The sequence below is a fragment of the Thalassophryne amazonica genome, chromosome 10 (assembly GCF_902500255.1).
Source record: "Thalassophryne amazonica chromosome 10, fThaAma1.1, whole genome shotgun sequence".
In the NCBI taxonomy this organism is placed as follows: domain Eukaryota; kingdom Metazoa; phylum Chordata; class Actinopteri; order Batrachoidiformes; family Batrachoididae; genus Thalassophryne; species Thalassophryne amazonica.
In genome coordinates, this window is record NC_047112.1 from 37,934,756 (window position 1) to 37,960,560 (window position 25,805).

The window sequence follows — 25,805 nt, forward strand, 5'->3', positions numbered from 1 at the left end:
GAAAAAAAGAGTCGACAACCAGCCCAATCAGAAGAGAATAAAAGTAGCATCTAGCTTAGCGACCCTGCTCCCCCCTCCCCTTTTTTTTAAAGGCTTCCAGTAATTATCCATGTCCAGTTCCCAGAGGAAATGATATTAGGCAACAATGAGCAGGAACTGTGGCACAGCTTTTACAAATCACAGACAAAATGATTCATTGGCTTCTTGTTTACTTTTCTGGGCGTGAATTACATCTTAAAATTCTAGTATTTTATCCAAATCTGTTTTTAATCCAAACTAATATTTCAAAATGTAGCATTTAATTCATTATGAGAATAAATTTCTCCAAGTCAAACCAGAGTGATTCCATTATTTTAATCAGTTTATTCTATGGATGTCAGCCTTCTTGCTGCGGCATGTTTTAGCTCTTTGAATTGGATTTCCATCTAATAAATATATTTAGCTGGGACTACATATATTTATTAGATTGAAATCCTGCACATAATTGAATTGAGTTCATTCAATGAGTCATATTTTGAGCGTAATCCGACCTTCTCTATATTATTTGAGGGTGTATATTACCACCCCAAACTGATTTTGAAGTTCACAACAAATTGTAATACTCAAGTCAAAATGACCACCAATTGTTTGCAAGCTGACTTGAGACCTTGACTTGGGGCTTGCAGATTCATGACTTGAGAGTGACTTGATGGTGACGTTGTGCCACCTCTACTCAAATAGCTAACAAACCAGATCCAGTTTTGTTCAATTTACAAAAATAAAACATGATTCTGGTGACATACACCATTAATCACCTTTAATTGTACTGTTGCCTATAAATCTGTTGAATTTGGCCATGGTAATTCCATAATTATTATTTTTTTTTAATTGTCACACTTTTGTAAGTCTACCATAAATGCAAAAACAACTTCAACATGCTCTCCTTAATACTAGGACTAGGATTAGTGGACCCTAGGACTAATGGGAAGTTCCCCTCGGTGAAATTAAATGCTTTCACTAATATTAATTAATCTTATAGGCATTACAATGCCACATCTTTCTTTAATTGAGGCAGAGCGCCATCTACTGGTAAGATATAATGAATGAGCAGGGCGTATTAGAGGAAGCGTTTTAAAGTTGGGTTCACTTTGTGGCGTGGCGTCCGTCATACGGCTGGCTGAGAGGTTCAGGTCACATTTCTAGATTTCACCCTTCAGACAGTGAGCTAGTGTCTATGTGCAAGACACTTCACTTCAGTCGTAGACTCTCATCTGCTTCACGCTACGGTATCTAAGTATAATCATCTGTACCAATGGCTCTCAAGGGGATAAACAGGACCAGGAAATCTGCAGATATGTCTTCATGATGTCGTGATGCAATTTATTAATAAGTTAAAACAAAAACAGATCAGACCTGAGTCTGCCTCAAAATCTAGGCAACTCTTCACTGACCCAAGGGCCAGCTTTCCACAAAAGTTTCTTTAAATCTGTCCTCATTCATTCATTCATTCATTCATTTCATGCCGCTTATCTGGGTCTGGGTTGCAATGGCAGTAGACAAAGCAGCTCACACACTTCCCTATCCTCTGCCAAGTCCTCTAACTCTTCCTGGGGGACCTTGAGGCATTCTCAAGCCATCTGGGAAATATAATGCCTCCAGTGTGTCCTGCTCTTCCACAGGGCCTCCTCCCAGTTGGACATGCTTGGAATACCTCCCTAGGAAGACGATCAGGGGGCATCCTCAGCAGATGCCCAAACGAGTTCAGCCCCTTCCTTTCAATGCAAAGAAACAGGTTCTACTCCGAGTCCTTCCCAGTCTAGCTTCTCACCCTGTTTGGAGTGTAAGCTCAGATATCCAATGGAGAAATTTAATTTCTGCCACTTGAACAGAACAGAAATGACATTTAAAAAAAAAAAATGATAATAATACAACTCGAAGCTGTATAACTAGTATAACAAATGTTTCCAAGCAAATGAGACAGCTGTTTCACCATCCAGTGACATCATTAATAAAATAAAATTTCCAAATATGTGTGCTAGTCTTCACTTTAGAGAAAATGACCAAAAAGGAATTCATAATGAATGCTATGATCTCCAGCTGTAACAATAATTGGGGCTATACATAATTATTCCAGGTATGAGATTATTATTAGGACAAGACTCCGGAAAGCAACACTTTTGGTAGCCGGCAATCAGTTCACACTATTGCGGTTTCAAATCCCACAAAATCTCGTAAGACCTCAGAGAGGTGGCTTTCACTGCAAGATGTACTCGTATATTATATTATATTATATTAATAGTAACAGTTATATTATTACTGTTATTATTATTATTATTATTATTATTAGTAGTAGTAGTAGTATGGTTTCACGGCTACTGAGTCACTTGTTAATATGACCACAGTAGATGGTCATCCCCACTGAGTCTGGTCTACTTGAGATTTTTTCCTTTAATGACAAAAACGCTTAGGGATTTACTTTACCCTCACCACTCTCGCCAATGTGCTTGCTCATGGGCTTGATGAGGTCTATTTCTTACTCATGAATGCCGCTTTGAGGTGATTTATGGTGAAAACTAAAAATCGAAATTGAATTAAACTACACCTCCCATAATCCTCGTTCCATCGCAGGACAGTGACGCATTTGTGCTACGTGTCAGGAACTTTTGCAGTAAATATGGCGGCACAACAAGGCGATGTTGATGAACTATTTGATGTCAAAAACGCATATTATATCGGCAGTTATCAGCAATGTATTAACGAGGCTCAGAAAGTGAAGGTATTTGTCAAAGTCTTGCAAGTGAATGTGGTCAAATGTGTTGTTTTTGCTTTCTATCGTCCCTTTAGCTTTACAGCACCTAGCCGTGTTCGCTAGTATTGTGGTTTAATGTTTTGTCATTTCACCAAGATACGTAACTGCTAACCATGTTTTGTCTCTAAAGCTTTCAACGGCAGAGAAAGAGGTTGAAAGGGACATGTTTTTGTACAGAGCTTATATCGCCCAGGTAATCCCAAATGATCTTTATTACTGAACAGAGTTGTTTGATATAAGTACTTTGTAATATGACTGGATTCCTTGTGTGTGTTATTGTAGAGGAAATATGCTGTAGTTCTCGACGACATCAAGGCTAACTCTCCACCTGAGCTTCAGGCTGTCAGGATGTTTGCAGAGTATCTTTCTAATGACAGCAAAAGGTTTGAACCTATTTTTATGCCTTTACTTCATCTTATTGATTGTACTTTATCTGGTGTATCTGCATTCATGCTCAAAGGTCTTAATGATGCTTTTCAGAACCACCTCAGCCAACAGATACAAAAGGGTGGGTGTTGTCTGATTCCCCTTATTTGAAGACAATACAACTCAAAAACAGTTCATCAATGACATGGTCTGTGTCCTGGCTGTCCTGTTAACAGTGAGACTGGCTGGTGTCTGCACGTAGCATCTTAGCTTCACTTAGCACAACACTATGCAAAGGCACAAGTCAAACACGGCCAGTTCCACACTTTTGGAAGAGGAAATGCACTTTAAGAATTTTCTCCTTGTCACACAAAAGGAAAGGGTAACATCCAATCTGTGGTTAGAGCCATGTTTGAAGACCCTTCTCCTGGTGTGCTGGGCTTCACTTGCTGCTGTTTGTCTGACATGCACTATTTAAAAAACTCCTCTCACTTTCCTTCTCAAAATATCTTTGGAAAATCTTTCCACCTAATAAGCAACACTAGTCATTTTAGTGCATCCTTGTAAAACACAGATTTGAACCATTTTGACATATTCACCACCAAAGTCCACAAAAACACTGATTTCACACTGTAAAAAATTCAGTTTTTCCTGTGAATTTCAATAGAGGCCCTCGAGGGGGCAGTTACCGTTCTTGAATTCATCAAAGTCCCCATTCCTCACAGCTTGACGTTTCTGAGTGTTTATCAGCAGCAGGTGAAATCAAACCTATTTCCCCATGTTGATGACTTAATTTCTCAGGGCATATGTCACCAATCAATATTTTCATAATTCTTTATTTATCTAGAATAGTCAGCTTATTTGATATTTTATTTACTAATGATACACACTTTAATTTCAGTAGTGGTCATTGGTGGAAGTAACATGTTTTTAAGGGTGTGTGTATGTTTAAATTGAATTACATTTCTTTATTTCTGAAAAAGTACAGTTCTGCATTGAAAAATTTACCCCCCCCCCCCCCAAAAAAAAACCCCCCCAAAAAAACAATTCTGATTATGATGGTATGGCGTTTTAGTGGTTAGCACTGTTGCCTCACAGCAAGAAGGTCATGGGATGACATCCCACCTGTGGCCATTTTGTGTGGCATTTACATGTTCTCCCCATGTTTGTGTGGGTTCCCTCTGGGTGCTCTGGCTTCCTCCCACTTTCAAAGACATGCAGGTTAGGTGAATTGAAAACTTTAAAATTGTCAGTAAGTGAGAATGTTAGTGTATGTCTGTCTATGTGGCCCAATGAAGGTGTATCGTACCTCTCACCCAATGACTGCTGGGATAAGCTCCAGCCACCAATGACCCTTAATTGCAGTAAGCAGTTGAAGATGAGTGAGTGAGTAAGCATATAGAAAATGAATGAATACGAGGTCTGTTAGAAAAGTATCCGACCTTTTTATTTTTTCAAAAACCTGATGGATTTGAATCACGTGTGCTTGCATGAGCCAACCTTGAACCTTCGTGCGCATGCCGATGGCTTCAGCACGAAGCTGACGGACTAAAGGGCAACTACTTTTCTGCACAGTCCATCTTAGTACTAGATAACGTACACGGTCCTTTAAGTAAGACTATCATTTAACACTGTATTTTGTGTTTCGTCACTTTGATTTTGTTTTGTGTTAAATTTTGTTTGAATAACTGAAACTATTCCATGTAAGAAATACGAGGACTGTCAATAAAGTATAGGTCCTTTTTTTTTCAAAAACTATATGGATTTCATTCATATGTTTTTACGTCAGACATGCTTGAACCCTCATGCGCATGCGTGAGTTTTTCCACGCCTGTCGGTGACGTCATTCGCCTGTGAGCACTCCTTGTGGGAGGAGTCGTCCAGCCCCTCGTCAGAATTCCTTTGTCTGAGAAGTTGCTGAGAGACTGGTGCTTTGTTTGATCAAAATTTTTTCTAAACCTGTGAGGCACATCGAAGTGGACACAGTTAGAAAAATTAAGCTGGTTTTCGGTGAAAATTTTAACGGCTGATGAGAGATTTTGAGGTGATACTGTCGCTTTAAGGACTTCCCACGGTGCGAGACGTCGCGCCGTCGTCAGCCTGTTTCAAGCTGAAAACCTCCACATTTCAGGCTCTATTGATCCAGGACGTCGTGAGAGAACAGAGAAGTTTCAGAAGAAGTCGGTTTCAGCATTTTATCCGAATATTCCACTGTTAAAGGAGATTTTTTTTAATGAAAGACATGCGGACGGGTCCGCGCGTCGGGAAGCAGCTGCCGCGACGCTCCGCCACAGGAAAAACAACTCCGTGTTGATAACCATTTGTAAAATCCAGGCGGCTTTTGATAGCTTTCAGTGGAGTGAGTATATGAGAAATTGTTTAACAGCTGGACATGTTCCAACTTGTCCTTAAGTCTTCCAACAGAGGTGTTTTTCCTGTGGCGGAGTGTCGCAGCGGCTGCGTCCCGACGCTGCAATCCGTCCGCACGTCTTTCATTAAAAAAATCTCCTTTAACAGTGGAATATCCGGATAAAATGCTGAAACCGACTTCTTCTGAAACTTCTCTGTTCTCTCACGACGTCCTGGATCAATAGAGCCTGAAATGTGGAGGTTTTCAGCTTGAAACAGGCTGATGACGGCGCCTGAGAGCGCTGCGCGACGTCTCGCACCGTGGAAAGTCCTTAAAGCGACAGTATCACCTCAAAATCTCTCATCAGCCGTTAAAATTTTCACCGAAAACCAGCTTAATTTTTCTAACCGTGTCCACTTCGATGTGTCTCACAGGTTTAGAAAAAATTTTGATCAAACAAAGCGCCAGTCTCTCAGCAACTTCTCAGACAAAGGAATTCCGACGAGGGGCCGGACAACTCCTCCCACAAGGAGTGCTCACAGGCGAATGACGTCACCGACAGGCGTGGAAAAACTCACGCATGCACACGAGGGTTCAAGCATGTCTGACATAAAAACATATGAATGAAATCCATTGAAAAAAATAAAAAGGACCTATACTTTATTGACAGACCTCGTACAGTAAAAAAAAAAAAGAAACAAAGACAAAAGCAGTAGTATGGCAAATACTTTCATTGCACACTATTTCCCACTGATTAGTACAGTTTTAAAAATATAAACAAATAATTTGCCAAGTTCAACACTGATCACTTCTACATCAGTACTCCTGATAACCAATATACGAGGTCTGTTAGAAAAGTATCTGACCTTTTTATTTTTTCAAAAACCTGATGGATTTGAATCACTTGTGCTTGCATGAGCCAACCTTGAACCTTCGTGCGCATGCCGATGGCTTCGGCACGAAGCTGACGGAGCAAAAGCGCCTTCGTGTTGAAGCCTCACAGGACATGTTGTGACATGCCCAGCTCTTCCACAATTTCTCGGATAGTCACACGACTGAAAAGCCACCGAAAGCCGTCTGAATCTTCCGAATGGTGGAAGAGGTGGGCATCATTTTTCGGAGTCCAGCATGTCCTGTGAGACTTCAACGCGGTGGCGCTTTTGCTTCGTCAGCTTCGTGCCGAAGCTATCGCATGAATTTCGCTGCAACACTTTTCATGGCAAAATCTTCTGTCACAGTGGAATGTGCCGAAAAAGTGCTGATGTCCACCTCTTCTGCAATTTCTTGGATAGTCACACGACGGTCCCACATCACCACAGCGTTCACTTTGGAAATGATCTGGTCATTTCAGCATGTTGATGGCCGCCCGGAGCATGGCTTGCTGTCCACCGTTGTGCGGCCGTCTTTAAACCGATTGTACCGCTCCTTAATCTGTGTGATGCCCATAGGATTGTCACCGAAAGCCGTCTGAATAATCTGAATGGTTTCCACCTGGCTGTCGCCCAGTTTCTGGCAAAATTTGATGCAGTCACGCTGCTCCAGTTGTTCCGTCTTTTTCCTTGGAATGAAACAATGCCGAGCGCATGACACACACCTCACACAAAGGCTGCTTACCAGGAAATGATGCAGTCGACAGGTGTGAAAAAATTCATGCATGCACACGAAGGTTCAAGGTTGGCTCATGCAAGCACACGTGATTCAAATCCATCAGGTTTTTGAAAAAATAAAAAGGTCGGATACTTTTCTAACAAACCTCGTATATTGGTTATCAGGAGTACTGATGTAGAAGTGATCAGTGTTGAACTTGGCAAATTATTTGTTTATATTTTTAAAACTGTACTAATCAGTGGGAAATGGTGTGCAATGAAAGTATTTGCCATACTACTGCTTTTGTCTTTTTGTTTCTTTTTTTTTTTTTTTTTTTACTGTATTTCTTACACGGAATAGTTTCAGTTATTCAAACAAAATTTAACACAAAACAAAATCAAAGTGACTAAACACAAAATACAGTTTTAAATGATAGTCTTACTTAAAGGACCGTGTAAGTTATCTAGTACTAAGATGGACTGTGCAGAAAAGTAGTTGCCCTTTAGTAAATTAATCCACAGATTTAACAGAAATGGTCTCATTTCAGTGACTGATTTGACATTGGTGCAGTCACCGATTTACTAATCCAATTGAAGGGGAAAAAAACCAAACCAAACTATTTATGTTAGGCTGGTCAAACTCCTGCTAAGATCCTCATTGAGAAATCCACCAATATGGCTCATCTAAAGCACTTCCACAAGGACAAATGGGTTAAGAAATGCCAATAGATAGATGGTCAGGTATGCAAGTATTTGACAAAGTATTTTTAATCTGGGCAGCACGGTGGATTAGTGGTTAGCACTGTTGCCTCACAGCAAGAAGGTTGTGGGTTCAATTCCCGTGGCCTTTCTGTGTGGAGTTTGCATGTTCTCCCCGTGTTTGCGGTGGTTTCCTCCGGGTGCTCCGGTTTCCTCCCACATCCAAAGACATGCGGGTTAGGTGGATTGGAATCTTTAAAATTGTCCATAGGTGTGGGTGTGTCTGTGCTTGTTTGTCTATTTGTGGCCCTGCGACAGACTAGCGTCCTGTCCTGGGTGTACCCCGCCTCGCACTCTATGACTGCTGGGATAGGCTCCAGCCCCCCCCGCGAACCTTAATTGGGCTAAGCGGTAGAAGATGGATGGATGGATTTTTAATCTGTCTAGGCTACAGTTGGTGATGCATAAATTCAGACTGACTTTTAAAAAATGTGGGAAAAGTTCTGCTGCAGTGTATCGTGCTGCAGGTGCGAGTATTAGTAGGGGAGACCGTGACTTCTGTCCCTGGAACATTTTTAATGTATAACTCTCTGAAACACTATTGCCTGCATTTTGAGGGCCAGATTTTGTGAAGTAAAGCCATTAAAAAAAAAAAAAATCTTTGTTACAGCCTTACGATAAGCCAAAAGAAACAAGGCATCAGGACATAACATGGAAGCGTGTAGAAATGTACGTGTCAAGAGCAATGAACCAGGTGTAGAGACCTCTGGCGCCCTCTTTTAGCTGCCCTGGATCTGTTCAGTAATTCTGCTCAACAGCATGTTTGTAAAATAAAAATACTAGTCTATCGTTCTGGAAGGGGGATTGGTCTGTGCCATCAGTCTTTTAGCCATCATTATTAGCTACCAAAACTTAATTAATTTGCTGTTAAATGTCAATATAATACTAGTATTAATATGTTGCATAACTAGACAGACAGGTAACTGCTCAAAAAACGGTTTTTAATAACACTAATGATATTTAAATCGATATTGAATTGAAATAATCGATTCTGAATCTTAAGAATCGTAATCGAATCGATTCATGAAATTTGAATCGACACCCAGCCCTATTGCACGTTACCACATGTGCTCTTTAAAGATCAAAACACAGTGACAAAACCAGATTGTTGCACTATGAAACATTACTTTAATGTAGTATATGAGCTGAAGCCTTGCACTGATGATATGAAACAATAGTTGTGTGTTAAATAATGAAAATGCTGCCCGTTCCCAGCCTTAATTCCCCTTCAAATACATGCATACCTCACAATGTCTGGAAATCATGTACCACTTGTAGTTGCATCTAAATGTATTCTGTAAAGTTATATGTGAACAGTTTTACTGCTTCTGTTTTGTTGTAGGGATGCTATTGCTGCAGATCTTGACAAAAAAATGTCAAAGAGTGTGGATGCTGCCAACACGGCTTTCCTCCTCATGGCTGCCTCCATCTACTACCATGAGATGAACACAGATGCAGCTCTCAGGACTCTGCACCAAGGAGACAGCCTGGAATGGTAAAGAGAAACCAAACACTTAATTTCCAAGCATGTGTGTGTTTGTGTGTATATATATATATATATATATATATATATATATATATATATATATATATATATATATATATATATATATATATATATATATATATATACTCAACAAAAATATAAACGCAACGCTTTTGGTTTTGCTCCCATTTTGTATGAGATGAACTCAAAGATCTAAAACTTTTTCCACATACACAATATCACCATTTCCCTCAAATATTGTTCACAAACCAGTCTAAATCTGTGATAGTGAGCACTTCTCCTTTGCTGAGATAATCCATCCCACCTCACAGGTGTGCCGTATCAAGATGCTGATTAGACACCATGATTAGTGCACAGGTGTGCCTTAGACTGCCCACAATAAAAGGCCACTCTGAAAGGTGCAGTTTTGTTTTATTGGGGGGGACACCAGTCAGTATCTGGTGTGACCACCATTTGCCTCGCAATGCAACACATCTCCTTCGCATAGAGTTGATCAGGTTGTCAATTGTGGCCTGTGGAATGTTGGTCCACTCCTCTTCAATGGCTGTGCAAAGTTGATGGATATTGGCAGGAACTGGTACACGCTGTCGTATACGCTGGTCCAGAGCATCCCAAACATGCTCAATGGGTGACATGTCCGGTGAGTATGCCGGCCATGCAAGAACTGGGACATTTTCAGCTTCCAAGAATTGTGTACAGATCCTTGCAACATGGGGCCGTGCATTATCCTGCTGCAACATGAGGTGATGTTCTTGGATGTATGGCACAACAATGGGCCTCAGGATCTTGTCACAGTATCTCTGTGCATTCAAAATGCCATCAATAAAATGCACCTGTGTTCTTCGTCCATAAGACGCCTGCCCATACAATAACCCCACCGCCACCATGGGCCACTCGATCCACAACACTGACATCAGAAAACCGCTCACCCACACGACGCCACACACGCTGTCTGCCATCTGCCCTGAACAGTGTGAACCGGGATTCATCCGTGAAGAGAACACCTCTCCAACGTGCCAAACGCCAGCGAATGTGAGCATTTGCCCACTCAAGTTGGTTACGACGACGAACTGGAGTCAGGTCGAGACCCCGATGAGGATGACGAGCATGCAGATGAGCTTCCCTGAGATGGTTTCTGACAGTTTGTGCAGAAATTCTTTGGTTATGCAAACCGATTGTTTCAGCAGCTGTCCGAGTGGCTGGTCTCAGACGATCTTGGAGGTGAACATGCTGGATGTGGAGGTCCTGGGCTGGTGTGGTTACACGTGGTCTGCGGTTGTGAGGCTGGTTGGATGTACTGCCAAATTCTGTGAAACGTCTTTGGAGATGGCTTATGGTAGAGAAATGAACATTCAATACACGAGCAACAGCTCTGGTTGACATTCCTGCTGTCAGCATGCCAGTTGCAAGCTCCCTCAAATCTTGCGACATCTGTGGCATTGTGCTGTGTGATAAAATTGCACCTTTCAGAGTGGCCTTTTATTGTGGGCAGTCTAAGGCACACCTGTGCACTAATCATGGTGTCTAATCAGCATCTTGATATGGCACACCTGTGAGGTGGGATGGATTATCTCAGCAAAGGAGAAGTGCTCACTATCACAGATTTAGAGTGGTTTGTGAACAATATTTGAGGGAAATGGTGATATTGTGTATGTGGAAAAAGTTTTAGATCTTTGAGTTCATCTCATACAAAATGGGAGCAAAACCAAAAGTGTTGCGTTTATATTTTTGTTGAGTGTGTGTGTGTATATATATATATATATATATATATATATTGTGTATCCGGAAAGTATTCACAGCACTTCACTTTTTTCCACATTTTGTGATGTTACCATAACATGTTATGAAATTCATTTTTTCCCCTCACATTTCTACACACAATACCCCATAATCTCAGTGTGAAAAAGTACAGTGAGGAAAATAAGTATTTGAACACCCTGCGATTTTGCAAGTTCTCCCACTTAGAAATCATGGAGGGGTCTGAAATTTTCTTCTTAGGTGCATGTCCACTGTGAGAGACGTAATCTAAAAAAAACAATCTGGAAATCACAATGTATGATTTTTTTTTAATGTCTTCTACCAAGCTGCTTGCCTGTTGTCTTGTAGTCCATCCCAGCCTTGTGCAGGTCTACAGTTTTGTCCCTGGTGTCCTTAGACAGCTCTTTGGTCTTGCTATGGTGGACAAGTTGGAGTGTGATTGATTGAGTGTGTGAACAGGTGTCTTTTATACAGGTAACAAGTTCAGACAGGTGTAATTAATACAGGTAAAGAGTGCAGAATAAGAGGGCTTCTTAAAGAAAAATTAACAGGTCTGTGTGAGCCAAAATTCTTGTTGGTTGGTAGGGGATCAAATACTTATTTGCAGCAGTAACATACAAATAAATTATTTAAAAAATCATACATTGTGATTTCCGGATTTTTTTAGATTAAGTCTCTCACAGTGGACTTAAGATGAAAATTTCAGACCCCTCCATGATTTCTAAGTGGGAGAACTTGCAAAATCGCAGGGTGTAATTGTTGTTTTTGTTGTTTTTTTTTTGTTTTTTTTAATTTATAAAAAAAACAAACAAACTAAGAAATCACATGTACATAAGTATTCACAGCACAGAGATGTTTCTACAGCTTAATTGGAGTCCACCTGGGGTAAATTCAGTTGACTGGACATGATTTGGAAAGGTACACACCTGTCTACATATAAGGTCCCACAATTGACAGTGCATGTCAGAGCAAAATCCAAGCATGTCATCAAAGGAATTGTCTATAGGCCACAGAAACAGGGTTGCCTTGAGGCACAAATATGAGGAAGGTTACAGAAATATTTCTGCTGCTTTGAAGGTCCCAAAGAGCACAGTGGCCTCCATCATCTGAAAATGACGGAAGTTCACATCCGGTATAAACCGGATACTCGCACTCACCGAGCAAAAGCAAAAGTCCCAATGTTTTTGTATGGTTTTTCATGTAATAAACACCGTATACACCGGATTTTGTATAATGGACTTTTAGTCACATTGGACAAAATGTCTAGCCCCATCGTAATTAATTCTGTTAAAAACCCCTCGCATGTACTGGACAGAGCAGTCTGGGTGTGCCCAGTCGCAACAGAGGTACAAAATAAAGTTTGGCACTGACGCTAGTCGATTTGAGGAAAGTGGGTGCCGTATTTCCTTGATTAAAAGACTGGGCGTTAATTTTTTCAAACCGTGCTCAGACCTGGTGCCTAAACGGCATAGGCTTTATTCCGTTAGAAGTGATGCTGTGTTTGTGTAGACTGTCCCCGGAAGTGGTAAAATCCTGCAGTATCATGCAGGGGTTCAAAGGAGACTGCGGTGCCACATTAAGACAGCCACCAACGTGACAGAGAACTTCAAAAGAGTCACGCGCATGATGACGTCATTTCATGGCCACAGAATTATGGAGTTGCAGAAGTATAAATCAGGCTTTAGGATTTTAAAGTACCACTATGCAGACTCAATGTAATCTTTGTACTGCACATAATGGTCGGGGTTTATTTAAGGCAGGTATTAAATTTTTTCAGATGAAGTTTTGACCCGGCCATTAAATGAGGCAGAACGCTTCAAGGTCAGGTGTTTAATCAAGGAAATATGTAAGCCTAATTGGTGCTGGGGATTCCCCATAGATCGTTCGGCGCCTCCTGACTGTAACTAATCCATGACATACATATAACGGATTTTGTCCGTTTAATACATATAGCAGATTTCGATTATAATGGACAAAATTCGCTGGTCCACCTAAATCCATTATATGCAAGTTTTATATTTAGTCAGTCCCTGATTGTGCAAGTTCTCCTACTTAGAAAGATGAGAGAGGTCATTTTCAACATAAGTACACTTCAACTGTGAGAGACAAAATGAGAAAAAAAAATCCAGGAAATCACATTGTAGGATTTTTAAAGAATTTATTTGTAAATTATGGTGGAAAATAAGTACGAGGTCTATTAGAAAAGTATCCGACCTTATTATTTTTTTCAAAAACCATATGGATTTGAATCACGTGTGACTACATCAGACATGCTTGAACCCTCGTGGGCATGCGAGTTTCTTCACGCCTGTCGGTTACGTCATTCGCCTGTGGGCAGTCTTTGAGTGAGGAGTGGCCCACCCTCTCGTCGATTTTTTTTTTTTTTTTTTCATTGTTTAGGAATGGCTCAGAGACTGCTGCTTTGTTTGATCAAATTTTTTTCAAAAACTGTAAGGCACAACTGAGTGGACACCATTCGATAAATTCAGCTGTTTTCGGTAAAAATTTTAACGGCTGATGAGAGATTTTGGTGTGTAAGTGTCGCTTTAAGGACGGCCCATGGTGCCTGACGACGATCTGCGCTCCAAGGCGGCGGCGTCTCGCTGTTTCAAGCTGAAAACTTCCACATTTCAGGCTCTGTTCACCCAGGTCGTCGTCAGAGAATAGAGAAGTTTCAGAAGAGGTCGGCATGAGGAGTTTATGCGGACATTCCACTGTTAAAGGAGATGTTGTAATGAAAGAACGTGCGGGCAGATTCGCATGTCGGGCCGGACCCGACCGCGTGGGGTCGCGACAGGAAAAACACCTCCATTGGAAACCTTAACGGACAAGTTGGAACATGCCCAGCTGTTAAACAATTTCTCAGATACTCACTTGTTGAAAGCCATCAAAAGCCGCCTGAATTTTACAAATGGTTTTCAACATGGAGGTGTTTTTCCTGTCGCGGCGCAGACGGATTTGCGGCGTCGTCACGGAACCGACTCGGCAAATTTGCCCGCACGTTCTTTCATTACAAAATCTCCTTTAACAGTGGAATGTCCGCATAAACTCCTCATGCCGACTTCTTCTGAAACTTCTCTGTTCTCTGACGACGACCTGGGTGAACAGAGCCTTAAATTAGGATGTTTTCAGCTCGAAACAGCCAGACGGACGCCACCTCCGACCGCGCCGATCCACTTTGTGAGCTGTCCTTAAAGCGAAAGAAACTCCACAATCTCTCATCAGCCGTTAAACTTTTCACCGAGAACCAGCTGAATTTCTCGAATAGTGTCCACTCGGATATCCCTCACAGGTCATGAAAAAAGTTTGATAAAGCAACGCGCGCCGTTTCCAGCAGCGTCTCAGACAAAGGATTTCAGCCGAGAGGGCTAGACCAGTGTTCACTCAAAGCCTGCCCACAGGCGAATGACTTCACCGACACGCGTGAAAAAACTCACGCATGCGCACGAGGGTTCAAGCATGTCTGGTGTAATCGCACGTGATTCAAATCCATATAGTTATTTATTTATTTATTTATTTTTATAAAACTGCCGGTTAGTTTTCTAATAAACCTCATATTTGGTCACTCACAAACAAGCAAGATTTCTGGCTCTCACAGACCTGTAACTTCTTCTTTAAGAAGCTCTTCTGTCTTCCACCTATTACCTGTATTAATGGCATCTGTTGGATTCCATTATCTGTATAAAAGACACCTGTCCACAGCCTCAAACTGTCAGACTCCAAACTCAACTATGGCCAAGACCAAAGAGCTGTCAAAGGACACCAGGAAGAACATTGTAGACCTGCACCAGGCTGAGAAGAGTGAGTCGACAATAGTCAAGCAGGTTGGTGTGAAGAAATCAACTGTGGGAGCAATTTTAAGAAAATGGAAGACATAAAGACCATTGATAATCTCCTTCGATCTGGGGCTGCACGTAAGATGTCATCCCGTGAAAAATGATCATGAGAACAGTGAACAAAAATCCCAGAACTACACGGAGGGACCTGATGAATGACCTGCAGAGAGCTGGGACCAAAGTAACAAAAGCTACACACTACGCAGAGAGGGATTCAAATCCTGCAGTGCCAGGCGTGTCGTCCTGCTTAAGCCAGTACGTGTCCAGGCCCGTCTGAAGTTTGCCAGAGAGCATATGGATGATCCAGAAGAGGACTGGGAGAATATCATGTGGTCAGATGAAACCAAAATAGAACATTTTGGTAAAAACTCAACTCGTCGTGTTTGGAGTAAGAAGAATGCTGAGTTGCATTCCAAGAACACCATATCTACTGTGAAGCATAGGAGTGGAAACATCATGCTTTGGGGCTATTTTTCTGCAAAGGGGACAAAGGAGGCCATGTATCGTGAGATTTTAAGCCAAAACCTCCTTCCTTCAGTGTGAGCATTGAAGATGCAATGTGGCTGGGTCTTCCAGCATGACAGTGATCCCAAACACACCCCTCAGGAAATGAAGGAGTGGCTCCATAAAAAGCATTTCAAGGTTCTGGAGTGGCCAAGCCAGTCTCCAGACCTCAACCCCATAGAAAATTTGTTGAGGGAGTTGAAAGTCCCTGTTGCCCAGCGACAGCCCCAAAACATCACTGCTCTAGAGGAGATCTGCATGGAGGAATGGGCCAAAATACCAGCTACAGTGTGTGCAAACCTGGTGAAAACTTACAGGAAACGTTTGACCTCTGTCATTGCCAACAAAGATTGTTACAAAGTACTGAGTTGAATTTTTGTTATTGACAAAATACTTATTTTCCACCATAATTTACAAATAAATTCTTTAAAAATCCTACAATGTGATTTCCTGGATTTTTTTTTTTCTCATTTTGTCTCTCACAGTTGAAGTGTACCTATGTTGAAAATTACAGACCTCTCATCTTTATAAGTAGGAGAAATTGCATATATATATATATATATATATATATATATATATATATATATTCCTGATACAGGCAAAACTGAATTACTTGTATGTGCTATTTTTCAGCATGGCTATGACCATTCAAGTACTGCTGAGTCTGGATCGCATTGACCTGGCAAGGTATGGAGAAATTTAAACACATGAATGATTTGCATTCTGTCATTATGTCAAATACGGCGTTTGAATACTCATGGAAAATGTCTTGGAGGTTTTTCAATGCATTAATATTGGACAGTGTATACACTTACCCTATATATTATTAAGTCTGGGCCAATATTGAAATAGTGACTTTTCTTATGCTTTTTGTTTTTGTGATGTTTGGAAATGTTTAATTTGCAGTAGTGTTTCTGTAATTACTCCACACTCTGATACAGGAAAGAGCTGAAAAAGATGCAAGAACAGGATGAGGATGCTACGCTAACCCAACTGTGTACAGCTTGGGTTAATATTTCTGTGGTAAGGCCAGCAGCATTCATCTGTAACAATACCAACAGATACAGTTGATGAGTTAATAAAAATAATTGTTAAATTATTTGTAAGCCCTTCAGTACTTTCTTGGTGTTCACTGCCATTGGTGTTGTCTGTCTACTATACACTGAGGAAAGTTGATTTCTGTTTGTCGTGTTATCTGCAAATGACTAAATAAATAAATAGCTAAATAAAGATACAATAAGTAAAAAGAAAACATTCTCCGCACTTTTGCCAAAAGCACAATAATCTGGTGCAACCAGGTCAGGATGAAACTTGAGGAAAAAAGGAAAAATGGTGCAACACAGATGTCTGTGCAAAAAAAAATGATTAAAGGTGCTAAACACAAGACGGACTGATGTTTCGATGTAAAAACTTCATCTTCATCAGGACTCTGATGAAACAGGACTGATAAATGTAACAGTATTCCATATGACCAGTGGTGGGCACAGTTCTGCTAATCCGCTAACCGCTAATTATCGAAGCTAATGTTTTCGCTGTCGGATTAGCTTTTCTGATCATTTTGAAAACCATCAGCGGACTAATTATCTTCCGATAAATTTTGGTCCGATCATTTTTAGAACGCTAACATATTTTTGCAGGCGTGGTGAACAAAGCTTAATAGTTACAAACATTTATGAAGCCTGATATTAAAGATTTGAGTACCTACCTGTTAAATGTTTAATAGTAGATGTACAGTTCTATCCTTTGCAAACAGAGGAGAGCTAGTTCCAGGGGAAACTGCTTTATCCTCTGCAGACAAAGGAGAACTGGTCACAGAAAAAAAAGCTCTTTTTTTTTTTTTTTTTTTTTTTTTTTTTTTTTTTTTTTTTTTTTACCCCATACTGACTTACTGGCAATATCATCCAAGTCATCTAGAGGCATACAGTTAAAATTTTAACCAAACTAGTTTTGGACAAGTTATTTAAATTAACGTCACTTCTGAAGTTTTATAAAGTGAAAATATCAGTTATGTTTTAGTTTTAAAGTAATGCACTAATTTTGAAGGTTTTAGTGTGGACATGCTGTCTCCACAAAGTGCATTATGGGCAATCTCAATATATTCACGACAGGAGAAATGTATTTGAGATGCTCTGATCAGGCTCCGCACGGACAACAGCATTAAACCCTTTGTATATTGTGCCTAAAACTCTCGTGAATATATTCTCTGGGTTTATAGACGTTGTTATTGTTTGTTTTATGTAAAAATGACAGAAGAAGCTCAGGTTGCTTCTCCATTATTTTCACTTGGAATCATTGTGAGCTGCATTCGCTTCCTGTTTGCACTTTAATGTCTTGTTTATGTCAAACACTGTCTGTCCTCTTTGTTCCAGAGTAATATATATAAGATGTCTGAAATTCAGTTTGCGTTTATTAAATTCCACGCATCTTAAACGTAGCGTAACGTAACGTTATTTATTTGGAATATTTGTTTTAGCAAGTTTTCAGGGTCTCTTCTGCCATCTCCTGGCCAGTAGTGTTCATGGCAGCATTTGCCCAAAGTATTGCGATATCTCACAGTCCTTTGCACGCCAGAGAGTTGCAGCCTCTTGCTGCAGCTGATGAAAAGAAATAAAAATGTACAACCCCAATTCCAATGAAGTTGGGCCATTGTGTAAAATGTAAATAAAAACAGAATACAATGATTTGCAAATCCTCTTCAACCAATATTCAGTTGAATACACCACAAAGACAAGATATTTAATGTTCAAACTGATAAACTTTGTTGTGTTTGTGCAAATATTTGGTCATTTTGAAATGGATACCTGCAACACATTTCAAAAAAGTTGGGACGGGGCAATAAAAGAATGGGAAAGTTGATGAATGCTCAAAGAACACCTAATTGGAAATGTGTGTGTCATAATTGGGTATAAAAGAAGCATCCTCAAAAGCCTCAGCCATTCACAAGCAAAGATGGGGTGAGGATCACCACTTTGTGAACATCTGCATGAAAAAATAATCCAACAGTTTAAGAACAATGTTTCTCAGAGGTCAATTGCAAGGAATTTAGGGATTCCATCATCTACAGTTTGTAATATAATCAGAAGATTCAGAGAATCTGGAGAACTTTCTACATGTAAGCGGCAAGGCCGAAAACCAACATTGAATGCCCGTGACCTTCGGTCCCTCAGGCGACACTGCATTAAATCCGACATCATTGTGTAAAGGATCTTACCATGTGGGCTCAGGAACACTTCTGAAAACCGTTAACACAGTTCATTGCTACATCTTCAAGTGCAAGTTAAAACTCTACCATGCAAAGTGAAAGCCATACATCAACAACATCCAGAAATGCCCCCGCCTTCACTGGACCGAAGCTCATTTGAAATGGACAGACGCAAAGTGGAAAAGTGTGCTGTGGTCTGACTCCACATTTCAAATTGCTTTTGGAAATCATGGATGTCGTGTCCTCTGGACAAAAGAGGAAAAAGACCATCCAGATTTTTACCAGCGCAAAGTTCAAAAGCCAGCATCTGTGATGGTATAGGGGTGTTTTAGTGCCCATGGCATGGGCAACTTACACATCTGTGATGGCACCATCAATGCTGAAAGGTACATGCGGGTTTTGGAGTAACACATCCTGCCATCCAAGCAACGTCTTTTTCAGGGACGTCCCTGCTTATTTCAGCAAGACAATGCCAAGCCACATTCTGCACGTGTCTGCAGTCCAGACCTGTCATCCATTGAAAATGTGTGGCGCATTATGAAGTGCAAAATACGACAACAGAGACCCCAGACTGTTCAACAACTGAAATCGTACATCAAGCAAGAATGGGAAGGAATTTCACCTACAAAGCTTCAACAATTAGTGTCCTCAGTTCCCAAATGCTTATTGAGTGCTGTTAGAAGAAAAGGTGATGTAACACAGTGGTAAACACACCACTGTCCCAACTTTTTTGAAATGTGTTGCAGGCATCCATTTCAAAATGAGCAAATATTTGCACAAAAACAATAAAGTTTATCAGTTTGGACATTAAATATCTTGTCTTTGTGGTGTATTCAGTTGAATATAGGTTGAAGAGGATTTGCAAATCATTGTATTCTGTTTTTATTTACATTTTACACAACATCCCAACTTCATTAGAATTGGGGTTGTACATTTTGGTTGTATAATGTTCATTTTCAATTGTTGTCGTGGATTCTCTCTGTGCTGTTTAAACTGCAGCAACTCTCTGATGCGCAAAGGATTATGTATTAGGGTCTGAGCATCTGGCTGCCAGTAGATGGCAGTGTTCTATTTATTTTGACCCCGGTTATATCAGATGGTTGTCTTGGTGTAAACACCAACACATTAATGTGAGGTGTGTGTTGGTGTTTACATAGACTGAATGAGTCAACCAATCAGTGTTAGCGGAGGCTCATTTTACCCATAATCCCTTTGGCATCTGTCTGTGTTTGCTACAAAACTTCAGAATTAGTGCATTATTTAAAATAAAACGTGTTATATTTTAACTTTGTACAAATGACAGAATTAACATTAATGGAGTTATTCTATCTGGATTAATTTGTTTTATAAATCAAAATCATAATTCAAAGCTGCTTTTTTCCCCAAGACCTCTGCCTCACAGCGACACTGCTATATGCTGTTAAGGAATAATGGCGTATTTCGTGTCTATGTAGAGTTGAGTTTAGCTGCTCTTCTCAACTGCTTCACTGCTGCAAGCTATGTAGTAAACAGAAACTTCTAGCAGTGGGCAGGGCCCACAAAGACAGAAGTACTGGCTCATTGTTTGAGTTTGTGGTTGCCTTTGATGCTGCCAGAAGCGATCATGATGTTAAAGCTCAAAATCAGCTTGTTAGTAGTTGCAAGTGTACCGGAGACGATACTAAAAGTTATCAGTTAGCTGTAGCTTCAGATAATTTTTTTTTTTTGGGTGGTTTATCGGTTTAGCTTCATAAAATAACTTTTCAGTTAGCCGATTAGCTGTTATCGAAGCTAACTTTTTGATTAGCTGTGCCCACCACTGCATATGAAAAGCAGTTGTCACTGTTAAAATACAAAACAAATAAATAAAAATTTTGAAATCAATTTGTAGCAGCAGCCCATATGTAAATAAGATTTACAAAATTGATATGATTAATATTTTTTGAGAAATTAGCGATATTACCTAATAAAAATGAACAGTGGACGTTGTGCTACAATGCACCATGGGGTTTTGGGATTTTAAATGTTGTTTTTGTGGTTCATGTTAGTTTAACAGTCTTGTGTTATTGATTTAATGTGTTTTTGGTAGTTCAGTTGGTTTAGTCAGTTTAGTTAAGTGTCATGTTGTTCTTACCATGAGTGAGAATGTAGTGCTTTTGATGTCTTCTGCCATCGTCTGTTTGTGAGTGTGCAAAAATAAAATCACCTGCTTGCGACAAAGCCAAAAATCTTTGCGTGCTTGCATTTGTATAACTTCCATACAAAATTCCATTTAAAAATCAAATGACAAAATAGAAGTAAAAAAACACATACTACTACTAATAATAATAATACTGATGATAATAACAACAATAATAATACTGATGATAACAACAATAATGATAAATAATAATAATAATAGTGTATATGATAACAAGAGCCTAATCAATTTATAAATACATTAAGACAGTAAATTCACATTTAAAAAATATAAGCAGTTAACAGGAAATAAAAGGGTTAAGTTCCTAAAAACTATTGAGGTCTAAGGTTCTAAAAACATTCTGGACTCACGGTCACAAACTATTCAACTCATTATAGAAAGTTTGCATAATTTATTACTGCACTTGAAAAATGTCAGCTTGCTACCTATTTTATAAACACTCCCCAATCAAGAGCCCGTGGATCCCATGGGCAACACGCTAGTTTATTTTATTCTGCTTTGCATAGACCCATTGATATCTGAGAAGGGCTCATCATATGGAGAAAATGGCCAATTACCCATACAACCCTTTTGAAATTTGAAGACTGTAACTGCTTTCTGGTCTTTAGCAGTGTTCCGCACACACCTAATTTGTTGAACATCTTGAGTTCAGCCTAGCAGCACTGAATGCTACTGTCCGACAGACCGGGATAGTAGTGTACAGACATGAGGTTATAGGTCCCTGCGCATCTTGTGTGCAGGTCATGTTGCAAGGTTTTGTGAATTAAACATGATGCAATGCACTTCAGGAATTCAAGAAGTTTTGTGTTATTCTGAATTTTGACACTTTTTTTTTTTTTTTTTTTTTTTAACACTCCAGGTATTTGTTTCAAATAGCTGTTTTTGGTCTCCAACAATTAGTATTGTATCGGCCCAGAAAAAGCCACTTCATTCTACCCCTAATTCAAATGTACAAACAGTGTTGCGTTTAGGGTACTAATATTGATTGCTCACATTTGATCATTTTATCATCGTGCTTGTACCAGGGTGGAGAAAAGCTCCAAGATGCTTACTACATTTTCCAGGAGATGTCTGACAAGTACTCATCAACACTGCTGCTTCTCAATGGGCAGGCAGCCTGTTACATGGCTCAAAACAAGTGGGAGGAGGCTGAGGGAGTGCTGCAGGAGGCCCTTGACAAGGTCAGATCTCATCTGTGTTCATTGTCACTTTTGTGTGTGCGGTGTGAACTTGGGAGCATGCATAAACTACTGTTTGTGTTTATTATGGTAAACAGGTCAATGACATGCTTCTGGGAATGACCATGGGTTCATATAAATTTTTAATTTATGCCAACTTAACAAAGAAAGAAAGATTGGTGGTGTACATTGTAAGTGATAACCTAAAGATTAGAGAACAGGGCTTGTGGGTCATAGGTTCAGTTCTCCAACCAGAAAAGAAAATCACTCAGTTCCCTTTGATCAACGTCCCTCACCCAAATTTACTCCTGGTGTGCAGTTGAGTGCCTTGTGTGGTAGCACCTTGATAATCTACCTCAGGTGTCTTGTAATATTGATCAAAGTGTATCACCAGAACATGTTGACAACCTTCTTGCCTCACAGCAAGAAGGTCATGGGATCGATTCCCACCTGTGGTCTTTCTGTGTGGAGTTTGCATGTTCTCCCCGTGTTTGCATCCAGATGCTCCGGCTTCCTCCTACATCTTAAAACATGTGGGATAGGTGAACTGGAAACTTGAGAATTGTCCACGTCTCCCTTGTAAAAGAGGTCTTGATTTCAATGGGACTAACCTGGTTAAATAAACGTTAAATTACAAGATTCATTTAAAATGATTTCAGAGTAAGCTGTTAAGTCTGGTATTTCCAAGACATAAGTTGCAGTACTACTGCTGTGAAAAATGAGAGTAAGCATTTCAAGTTCAGTGGAGGCTTCCCACGAGAAGTGCAATGTAAATTCAACTTCTTGCCTTTTAACAGCAGATGGCGCCACATACATTATTGTAATCCACAGTTTTGAGAGTTGGGCCGTAATAGATAACTCAAGGGTTTGACCAGGTTACTGCCATGTAATCAAGTCATGTCTGATATATATATATATATATATATATATATATATATATATATATATATATTTTTTTTTTTTTTTTTTTCCCCAAGGACATTTTTTATTGTTATTTTCTTCATACAGTAGTGTTCAGAATAATAGTAGTGCTATGTGACTAAAAAGATTAATCCAGGTTTTGAGTATATTTTTTATTGTTACATGGGAAACAAGGTCCCAGAAGATTCAGTAGATTCTCACAAATCCAACAAGACCAAGCATTCATGATATGCACACTCTTAAGGCTATGAAATTGGGCTATTAGTAAAAAAAAAAAAAGGTAGAAAAGGGGGTGTTCACAATAATAGTAGTGTGGCATTCAGTCAGTGAGTTCATCAATTTTGTGGAACAAACAGGTGTGACTCAGGTGTCCCCTATTTAAGGATGAAGCCAGCACCTGTTGAACATGCTTTTCTCTTTGAAAGCCTGAGGAAAATGGGACGTTCAAGACATTGTTCAGAAGAACAGCGTAGTTTGATTAAAAAGTTGATTGGAGAGGGGAAAACTTATACGCAGGTGCAAAAAATTATAGGCTGTTCATCTACAGTGATCTGCAGTGCTTTAAAATGGACAAAAAACCAGAGATGCGTGGAAGAAAACGGAGAACAACCATCAAAATAGAAGAATAACCAGAATGGCAAAGACTCACCCATTGATCAGCTCCAGGATGACCAAAGACAGTCTGGAGTTACCTGTAAGTGCTGTGACAGTTAGAAGACGCCTGTGTGAAGCTAATGTATTTGCAAGAATCCCCCGCAAAGTCCCTCTGTTAAATAAAAGACATGCAGAAGAGGTTACAATTTGCCAAAGAACACATCAACTGGCCTAAAGAGAAATGGAGGAATATTTTGTGGACTGATGTTGTGGACTCTATTTGGGTCCAAGGGCCACAGACAGTTTGTGAGATGACCCCCAAACTCTTAATTCAAGCCACAGTTCACAGTGAAGACAGTGAAGCATGGTGGTGCAAGCATCATGATATGGGCATGTTCATCCTGCTATGGTGTTGGGCCTATATATTGCATACCAGGTATCATGGATCAGTTTGGATATGTCAAAATACTTGAAGAGGTCATGTTGCCTTATGCTGAAGAAGACATGCCCTTGAAATGGGTGTTTCATCAAGACAATGACTCCAAGCACACTTGTACACGAGCAAAATCTTGGTTCCAAACCAACAAAATTAATGCCTCGCAAGATGTGAAGAAATCATGAAAAACTGTGGTTATACAACTAAATACTAGTTTAGTGATTTACAGGATTGCTAAAAAAGCAGTTTGAACATAATAGTTTTGAGTTTGTAACGTCAACAGCAGATGCTACTATTATTGTGAACACCCCCTTTTCTACTTTTTTTTTTTTACTAATAGCCCAATTTCATAGCCTTAAGAGTGTGCATATCATGACTGCTTGGTCTTGTTGGATTTGTGAGACTACTGAATCTACTGGTACCTTGTTTCCCATGTAACAATAAGAAATATACTCAAAACCTGGATTAATCTTTTTAGTCACATAGCACTACTATTATTCTGAACACTACTGTAAGTAGGATTACAGTGTAGATGGATATATATTGTGGCCTTTATCTTTAGGTATATACATATTACTGATATTTGATTGGCAGGATGTCTGTATATATTATATTATTGGTTTGTGTAATGCCCCAAAGAAAGACACGAACATCTCACTTAAGAAGTAGAGAAGTGATCGCAGGAATGAGTGCTTGATTGGTGACTAGAATAAATGGCATAACAGGATATTACATAATCACAAGTTTGGCCGCTGATATCGCCTCTTATGGGTGCAATGAATTTTCACTGTGCTATGCTGTGTGTGGCAATGTTGGGCCAAAATTTATCTCACAGTATAGATCTGTGCAGAGTTGGAATTCACACAGATTAAAAAAAAAAAAAGACTGTTCTGTGCATAGAAACGTATATTGTTTAAACAATGGCCACACTTCTGTTCATGGAAGATGCCTGTATTAGGGTGTAGCATGACATAAAAATTGTACCCCCATGAAATGAGAGGATTAATGCATAATTCAGAGCTAAGAAACAGGCTTTGGAGCAGATACTTTTACGAACTAGTCTCCACTCTTGTGTTTCTGTTGCAGTTTGCATTGTGACTGTATGTTCCTCATGTTGTTTCTGTCTCATTTTTTTGTTTTTCTACTTTCAGGATAGCAGCCACCCTGAGACTTTGATCAATCTTGTTGTGCTAACCCAGCACCTAAGCAAAGCTCCGGAGGTGAGACTTTGGACCCATAGTTTTAATGAGATCACTGCGTAAACAGCTATAAGTTCTTATAGCTTGTCATATAAAAATCAAGGCTTCTGCCAAGAGTAATATCATAACTCTGCTTAAGAGTGATAGATCTATCTGAATACCTGTTTCTTTGTTTTGGCAAAACCTGTAGAATGCATTCAGCATTATCTTCTACGTTTACTGTACATCCGGAAAGTATTCACAGCATGCCCCTTTTTCCACATTTTGTTATGTTATGGTCTTATTCAAAAATGGATGAAATTCATTTTTTTCCCCCAAATTCTACATACAATACCCCATAATGACTATGTGAAAAAGTTTTTTTAAAACTAAGAAATCACATGTTTCAGTATACACAGCCTTTTGCCATGAAGCTCAAAATTGAGCTCAGGTGCATCCTGTTTCCACTGATCATCCTTGAGATATTTCTGCAGCTTAATTGGAGTCCACCTGGGGTAAATTCAGTTGATTGGACATGAATTGGAAAGGCACACACCTGTCTACATATAAGGTTCCACAGTTGACAGTGCATGTCGGAGCACACACCAAGCATGAAGTCAAAGGAATTGTCTGTAGACCTCAGAGATAGGACTGTCTCGAGGC

General features: G+C 39.8%; 1 protein-coding gene across 1 annotated transcript in view; it reads left to right on the plus strand.

The window, feature by feature from the left end:
* The first annotated feature begins 2,610 nt into the window (after positions 1 to 2,610).
* The window catches only part of cope (COPI coat complex subunit epsilon), a 46,254-nt gene continuing 23,059 nt past the window's right edge, over positions 2,611 to 25,805 (plus strand). The window contains exons 1-8 of the mRNA XM_034179832.1: positions 2,611 to 2,755; positions 2,919 to 2,981; positions 3,071 to 3,171; positions 9,192 to 9,344; positions 16,088 to 16,141; positions 16,396 to 16,477; positions 21,861 to 22,016; positions 25,116 to 25,184. Coding sequence (XP_034035723.1) covers positions 2,654 to 2,755; positions 2,919 to 2,981; positions 3,071 to 3,171; positions 9,192 to 9,344; positions 16,088 to 16,141; positions 16,396 to 16,477; positions 21,861 to 22,016; positions 25,116 to 25,184 — 780 coding nt within the window. The 5' untranslated portion in view covers positions 2,611 to 2,653. The remainder of the gene's footprint in view (positions 2,756 to 2,918; positions 2,982 to 3,070; positions 3,172 to 9,191; positions 9,345 to 16,087; positions 16,142 to 16,395; positions 16,478 to 21,860; positions 22,017 to 25,115; positions 25,185 to 25,805) is intronic.